We start from the raw sequence: 8,979 nt of genomic DNA on the forward strand, positions 1-8,979 counted from the left end.
TTTGTAAACAAATATTTTGTGGGGAAATTGTCATTGGAATCCAATTATATGATAACTCCAATTAGCCAAATGAGGAACAATCTGATGTAGTGGCGGCATGGTCGAGTGGTTAACGTGTCAGACTAGTAATCAAATGATCGCTAGCCGCATGGGTTCAAATCCCGTCAAGGGCAAGTCATTGTTTCCTTGAGTAAGAAACTTTACACTCTTTGCTCAGAACTGGTTGGTTCCAGGAACAGATTCGAAAGTGTGTCTTTAAGCTTATAGGTTCCTACACAATTGAACTAAAATAAATTCTGTATAAACCAATATGATGTAGTGATCTACGCAATAAGAATGGTTTATAAGTAAACTGATTGACATAACCAAATCTTTTACCTTGCATTCTTGATCACCTAATATCACCACTCCTTTAAGTTCATCTTTAGCCTTTGTTGCAGCATTAGCAGAGTAAAATGTCACAAAGGCATAGTAACCACTAGTTGTCTCTCCTAAAATGATATAATAAAAATATTAAAAAACAACAAACACTTTGTTAACCTGCAGATCTTTTGTCATATATATGCACTACTATGAACCTGAAATGGAGTGGCGGCATGGCCAAGTGGTGAACAGGTCAAACTAGTAACCTACAGATTGCTGGCTAGTAGGTTCTAGCGCCTTCAGGCATCAGGGGCAAGTTTTTATGGTCCTTGAGCAAGAAACTTAACACAAATTGCTTAGTACTGGTTGGTTCCAGGAATGGTTTTGAGAGTGTTTCATTAAGCTTATTACTTCTAACAGAAATTTGTTTAAACGAAATTGTATATACATGTAGCTGATTTTATTTTATGGATTTTGTAACAATACTTATAATAATACACCAGTATGAAGTAATGCAGGATGACCTAGATCTTAACTGATGTGAAATATCAAAACATGTTATGATTGCAGGTAGTAGCAAACTTAGTTATTGCCCAAATGCAGAACCATTTTGTCAACTAAAAAGAATTTAACAAGAGGGCCATGATGGTCATTATATCGCTTACCTGATCATAAAGGCTCAATCCCATTTTATTTGGGCTGTGTGGCCTAGTTTTTGACAACAAATGACCCATATTCATACTTGACTTAGAAATCACCAAAACAACCTTTCTGACCAATTTCCTGGATATTTGGACCAACATAGTAGCCACTAGGGGGTTAACAAGATTTTTCTATTTTCAGTACCTAGTTTTTCATCCAAGATGACCCATGTTCTAACTCATCTGAGCAATTACATAGACAAGCATCCTGACCAAGTTTGATGATGATTGAGGCAAAAATGTGACCACTAGAGTGTTAACAAACTAAATGTCGACGGATATTCAACAATCCTTAAAGCTCACCCTGAGCTAGCTCAGGCGAGCTAAAAAGTTCTAAATTTTTTTGCTCTTAAGGTCTTTCAAACTTACTGGTGAAATGCACTTAAATGCTGGTACAGTGTACATTATAAGTAAACAGTACACAAGTAAACATATTACCAGCAGTATTATCAGCTTTATGTCCAGTTTTCCATTGTGTTGGATAAACTTGTGCGCCATACACCAATCCAAATGGATCAAAAATCTTCCGTAGTTCAATCTAAAATATATAAAATAACATTCTATTGGGATGGCGACTATATCATGAGTGATTTTGTACATCATGGAGAGCCTACAGTTGATATGTTTAACATATACTATTATCTAGTTGGTGCCATTTAAGTGACACAGGCAACTGGGAAACACGGGATGTGTGTCCAAAGACAGATTTGTTCCCACAGACACACACCTCTTCTTTACACCGATTTTATCTGATCAATTTGAGTTTGACTATGGGGGCAGTGGACTTCACATGCATAGTCTAGTTGCATTCTGGTTTATAATAATACAGTTGCTACCAAGAAAATAATTAGACCTTTCTGCATGAATGTGCAACAAATGAAATGACTCACCTTCGATTGCAAGTATATCCAATCCAATACAATCTATTCTACTTTCACCGCTATATACATGTACATTTGGTCATATTACCAGTGGTTAATACAAATCCTAATATACTGTAGACGAAATTAATTTCTCTTATTTTTTTGTTGCACATTTATGCAAGAATGTTTAAACTTACAGTCTGCATATCTTTTGACTCATAATATTGTTTTTTTTGTAAACTATGACGGATTATGTTGCATTTCAAAATTGCTTAACATTTTCCTAAAGGAACTTATGATTTTGCTGGATGTTTATCTAAAGGAACTAATGATTGAGTCGATAAGACATTGGAGTTTGTTTGTTTGTTTGATTGGGTTTCACGTCACATCAACACAGTATAGGTCATATCACGACGTTCCAGCTTTTACTGGTGGAGGAAGACATCAGGTGCACTTCCGTGCATTATTTCAGGCACGAACGGGCACATGAGTAGAACCACTGACGTTCCGTAAGCTAGCTGGATAGCTTCCTCACATGAAAGAATCCAAAGTCCCTGTAGGGATTCGAACCCACAGCGGTGAGGGGCAAGTGGTTTGAAGTCACCGACCTTAACCACTCGGACACAGATGCGCCAAGACGTTGGAGTGTACGTAGTACTAATGGAAACGTCTTATATGTTATAGGACTCTTATGTTAGAGTGCCATTGTAACTGTAACAATAAACATATCATTTTGAAGAAAAAGTAGGGGATAGATTAAAAGGTAACTGATTTACCACGACATCATCTTCATGTAGAACACCTGGAATATTGGTTATAAACAGATTTTTCCTGCTGCCATCTGGTCTAGTGAAATCTATTATTTCTACACCTGGATTCATTCGAGTTTTCAACAGGCCATTGACATCATCAGTAAAACTACGTCTCAAATGATTGACATATTATATTGCAAAGAACTAATTATTAAATTAATGGGCTTTTTACAACTTAAAAATATCATCTGTCTCATTAGCCGCTTTTCTAAAGCGTTTAGAAAACCGAGATTTAAAGGCTATGGGCTGTCCCGTTCCGTACCGTATCAGTAGCACGTTCATGTACGGAATTAGACGCGACCTACTGTAGATTTTGAACATCAGATATAAAGTGTTTTTATTAGATGTTGATGTAATGTCATTTTTGATGAATTAAAAAGTTTTTAATGTGACCTTGCAGGATTATATTAAAGGAATAGGAATGGATGGATTGATGTCTGTCTAATATAAATATTCATCATTAAAAAAGAGGTACCATGACAGTTTTTTTGTTGACATCAACCTTCTAAGTGAGAAATTCGTGTTTTAAGACACTATTTTTTTACTTGAGAATAAGTTCATGGGCTGCGCCGCCATTTTTGGCGTTCTGTCATTCTCGCGAGACAGACGAGACCGAGATTGGGTGACGTGTTTTATAGCCCACTTCCGGTATAGGTGTACACGCTGGTACAACTGAAATATATCTTGACGAAAACCTTATTAATTTTATTGCGCACATTATTTATTATTTATGAAAAACATCTATGGAACTGAATTGCTTTAAATTAATTAATTGAAGACGCCGCGGTATTTTCAAGCTTGCTGATGATCCCACCACATGATTTAAGCAATGACTGCTTAGTTTTCAAAAGATAAACCATCAATTTAATTTGGGTACTTTGAGAAACTTTTCAAATTGACGATATATCCTTTTATTTTGGTACTTAATTTTCGCTAGACAAGCTGGTCTGAATAGGGTACATCGCCAGTCATGTATCTTTTTTTCTCAGCGGTAAATATCAACTAAATCCAATATGCAGATTATTTCCTGAGGACTCGATTTTCCGACATTGACGCTAAAAAATAAAATGGCGCAAGAAATCGGCAGCTAGACCTAATATCGTATGAAAACAAAACTGTTCCCGTTAGGTTATTTAGGCACCCAGTCAAAACTGGTACCAACAGCAACAGGTTGCCCATTCCCCTATAATTACGCTATTCTAGGGTTTATCCAGTTCCCTAAAGCTTTTTCTTCGTTATCTACTTACCAAATTCCTTTCCCCGACAGATAGCCCATTTCTACTACCGTAAATTTAATCCAATAAAAAAAAAATCATAAATCTACTTAATATTCAAAATGATAATTGTAAACTGAAAAAATGTGTTGCTTTTGTATGAAATGCTGTAATTTACAGCTATAACTTGACAGGTGCGGGAACTTAATTTCCCCTAAGGTCATTCAGTTCAAAATGATGAAGCGTAAAAAAAAATGTCTATTTCGTCATAAGAATATTGACAAGGGTTGATTAAAACCAATCAGGGCAACATTGTGCATGATCAAAAGGTTCTGTCGGCACCAGAGGCGTACAAGGAGCAATAAAAATCGTTAGTACACAGTGTGACAGGACATTTGGTGCAAATTAGGAACAATTAAAAATGGATAATGCACAGTATTAGTCATAAGTAGTAAGAACCAGCAATTGTGTGAATAAATTATGCAAATGAGATTTTTGAGCAGCCAATAAAAATGTTTTGCATGCAGTTAATATTAGGCTACGATTACGATGTAAATGAATACCACGAAGCATCATACGTACGTTGACAGACATGTAAACAATTTACTTTTCAAAAGAGTTGCTTATATTTTTGAAATGTGGACATCACTACTAACATATGTTCACACCTTTTAATTAGAAAATCAGAATCAAACTGCAAAAATTTAATTACATGTACTATTAAGAACACGATTTAGTAGGATTTAAATAATAATGATAATGATCGCCGTTCAATAAGTAACAGCCAATTATTCGTTGGTGGGTTTGTTTATTTAATTACATTATTTGATTGTGAAACTTTGTTAAATAATAACATGTGTATTTATTAACTCTGTGAAATATTGTTTAATTACATTAAGATGAGACTTTAATGAACATAGCATTGTTTGGAGTAACGGGCATCACTGGCCTGAAGTTTTGCGACCGGTAGACGTTGATTTTTTATTTTGTTTCTTTATTAATTATTTTTATTTTTTTGATATTGTTACGTATTTTGTAACAATAAAAAATCGGGCCTCTACACCTCCTGTGAAAATTAAATTGTCTGGTCAATACTTTATTATGTAATATTTCGCTACGATTCAACTGAGATTTATCATAAATCTAAAGATGTGGGGAAATGACATCACGCGCACCTGTTTTTATACGGCCAATACACAAACATGGCCGCGCCTACTGATTTGTAGAAATCGGCGATTTGGCGATTTAAATTTCGTTATCATTCGTTTAATATTATTATTTGGCGGCAGAAAATTTGCAGATTTATTATTTATAGTATTCGTTTTCTGAAATCAAGTTTTTATTCTAACCTTGTTTTTCCCTTTAATGATGATACTGATATCAAGTGCATTACATCATAGAAGTGGTAATTGCGGCATAAAGATTGTCACATCCAATTTTTCTAACGTTGGCATCTTAATTTTTCCAAATATTTAGCCGCCAAGAATTCCAAATCTCAATGTTATATCCTAAAGTATGCTTAAAAGAAAATGAAAACATTGGCAAATTAACCACAGGTGCATAACTACACATTGCTGACCAACATTCTTCCAATTTGAGTTTCATGACTAGCTCAATCACATTTTGAGGTACACATGACACAACATTTTCAAATGTTTTTAGGCAGTCAAGGGCAATTTAACTCTACAAATACTTAATGACTATATACATTGTAACTGGAACAAAATTTAATTAATCCACACGCAGAACCCCAGGTGCACCTCACACTCCTGTAAAATTTATTGACTCTATAGCTGAAGCACTTTTAGAGCTACATGTGACACATTTTGAAAGGAATGCATGGACAAGGGCAAATTTTAGAATAGAGCACCCCCCCCCCCCCCCTCAAAAAAAAAAAAATTGGTTTAGATTCTAATAGCTTTATTAAAAAACTTACATTTTATATTTTATTAATCTAACATGCTTATCGACATTCTTGCCAATTCACATTTAAATGTCTGAAATTACTCATCGTCGGATACCCAATGATAGAAATTAGGGCTGGGGCGAGTATCCAAGTACTCGGATAATCACGAATCAAAATGAAAATTTGAGCTTGAATATTCGTAATTTTTTTATATACATTCACTGTTTCTTACACTCATAAAATCGAGAAAAGTACAATTTGAGTATAAATTATATGAAGTTTACCTAAACTAGAAATGTGTCATCATGCCACGGATGCCCCCGCATGCAGCCAAAATTTCAAATGTTATAATATTTAGTTCCAAATTTGTTTGCACAAATTATTTTTTTTCATTCTAAGTTCAAAGCCCTTAAAAACTTTTTCAATGTTAACACAAACCATTTTTTATACAATGTTCAAGGCACTAAATTATTCAGTCTTAACCAATTTTTATACAATGTTCAAGGCACTGAAAACTATTCAGTCTTAACCTTTTAAAAAAATAGCATATTGCATATTTGTAGCCAACATAATGGCTATATACATTTCCACAAAAGTAATGAGTGCTGAAACTGAAAGTTCAAAATTTTTTCCAACATTCAGGAAAGATAAGTTTTGTCTAAAAATCATTGAACCACCGACCAAGTTCAAACTTAAACCTGCTTATTCCTAAGATGTATCTATATTATTTTCAAAAGTGAAAGGGACATAACTCTGCCAAAAAAATCATCGAACCATGACCAAATTCCAACTTGACCTGCGCATTCCTTTGACATATCCATATGTCAATTTTGAGTTGAATATGTAACACTGTTGGGTTGATAATGAACAGAAACTGTAAATTTCATATCATTTTCAAAGTGAAAGGGGCATTACTTTGCCAAAAATCATTGAACCATGACCAAATTCGAACTTGGCCTGCGCATTCCAAAAACATATCCATATGTCAAGTTTGAGTTGAATGTGTAATATTGTTGGGGAGATAATAAACGGAAACTGAAAATTTCATATCATTTTCAAAGTGAAAGGGGCATTACTCTGCCAAAAATCATTGAACCATGACCAGATTCGAACTTGGTCTGCGCATTCCAAACAAACAATATCCATATGTCAAGTTTGAGTTTGAATGTGTAATATTGTTGGGGAGATAATAAACGGAAACTGAAAAATTTCATATTATTTTTTAAAGTGAAAGGGGCATAACTCTGCCAAAAATCATCGAACATGATCAAATTTGAACTTGACCTGCGCATTCCTTTGACGTATCGATATGTCAAGTTGAGCTAAATGTGTTGTACGATTGGGGAGATATATGAACGGAAACTGAAAATTTCATATTATTTTCAAAGTGAAAGGGGCATAACTCTGCCAAAAATTCATTGAACCATGAACCAAATTTGAACTTGACCTGCGCATTCCTTTGACGTATCCATATGTCAAGTTTGAGTTGAATGTGTTGTACCATTGGGGAGTAAATGAATGGAAACAGAAAATTTCATATTATTTTCAAAGTAAAAGGGCATAACCTGCCAAAAATTCATCGGAACCATGACCAAATTTGAAACTTGATCTGTATTTTCTCATGACATATCAATATGTCAAGTTTGAGTTGAATGTGTTGTACCGTTGGGGAGATAATGAACGGAAACTGAAAATTTCATATTATTTTCAAAGTATAAAGGGGCATAACTCGTTGCCAAAAAATCATCGAACCATGACCAATTTCGAACTTGACCTGTATTTTCTCATGACATATCCATGTGTCAATTTTGAATTGAATTGTTTGAACCGTTAATGGGAGATAATGAACGGAAACTGAAAATTTCATATTATTTTCAATGTAAAAGGGGCAATAACTCTGCCAAAAATCATTCGAACCATGACCAATTTCGAACCTTGATCTGTATTTTCTCCATGACATATCCATATGTCAAATTTGAGTTCAATATGTGCAAGGGTTATTAAGATAATGAACAGAAACTGATGATGACAGAAGGACGGAATGACGGAATAGGGTAACACTATATGCCCCTGCCATTATATGGCGGGGGCATAATAAAATTTGCCGGTTAAAGACCATGTACCATGATGCTGAGCTAGGAAATAATTGGTTTCAAAAAACAAAAAATAAAAACATAATCCTAGTTTATATTTTACATGTTTAATGTTTAGTATTGTTGTTTTTGTTTTAAATAAACATGTTTTTTATGGTAGTCTTGATAACAAAAGATTTGTGGTTCGATTTGTGAATCGTAAGTGCTGAATCGTGGTACATATCGGATTGTCACTTATTGGACGATCCACACCCCTAATAGAAATTACTATTTCAAAGCCATATTCTTTAGATTTATAATTGATCTTCTTGATAACTTGGGTATGTTTTGCCATAATAAAATTATGTTCTTAATTTTGTTAATTGTAGTCATCAAAAAATCTTTAAAAGAAAACACATACAATAAAAAAATTATAAATTCTACATTTTATTATAAATTCTATATACATAATAATATGTACAATGAACAATGTAACAATGTTTGTTAAGGAATGTAAAATGTTATCAAAATATTCATACTTCTAGAAACAGCTGTTATACATGTAGTGAGGTACCTCAAGTGAATAATCCAAACATTAATAGTAATAATATGAGCCGTGTCACAACAAAACCAACATAGTGCTATTGTGACCAGCATGAATCCAGATCAGACTGCGCATTCGCGCAGTCTGATTAGGATTCATACTGTTAGCTTACCAACTCTATTACAGGTAGAGAAACTGACAGCGAACAGCATGGATCCTGATCAGACTGCGCGGATGCGCAGGCTGGTCTGGATCCATGCTGGTCGCAAACCCACTATGTTGGTTTTGTCATGACACGGCTCATATACAGAAATAAATGCTTAGTGAAACATACTATCATATAGTCTTGTGTCTTGTAAATTTTCAGGCTTGACTCACTGCTTCTCGATAAACATTTAGTTTAAAATTTATTACAATTTAATTTAGTGTTAGAAACTATAAGCTCATTAAAATTTTGAAAAATATGAAAACACAATAATGCTCAATTTTGTTACTGGATTCAAC

General features: G+C 34.1%; 1 protein-coding gene across 1 annotated transcript; it reads right to left on the minus strand.

Annotated features, from left to right (window-relative positions):
* Window positions 1–382: 382 nt before the first annotated feature.
* LOC132734970 (uncharacterized) lies at window positions 383–2,851 on the minus strand (the record flags this gene model as incomplete). Its single annotated transcript, XM_060721878.1, is given in 3 exon segments — window positions 383–491; window positions 1,503–1,602; window positions 2,704–2,851. Coding segments are annotated over 3 exon segments (314 nt in total), but the record flags the coding sequence as incomplete, so codon positions are not given.
* Window positions 2,852–8,979: the final 6,128 nt, after the last annotated feature.

The sequence above is a fragment of the Ruditapes philippinarum genome, unplaced genomic scaffold, assembly GCF_026571515.1.
Source record: "Ruditapes philippinarum isolate M1 unplaced genomic scaffold, ASM2657151v2 ctg22320_1_1_1_1, whole genome shotgun sequence".
NCBI classification, from domain to species: Eukaryota; Metazoa; Mollusca; class Bivalvia; order Venerida; family Veneridae; genus Ruditapes; species Ruditapes philippinarum.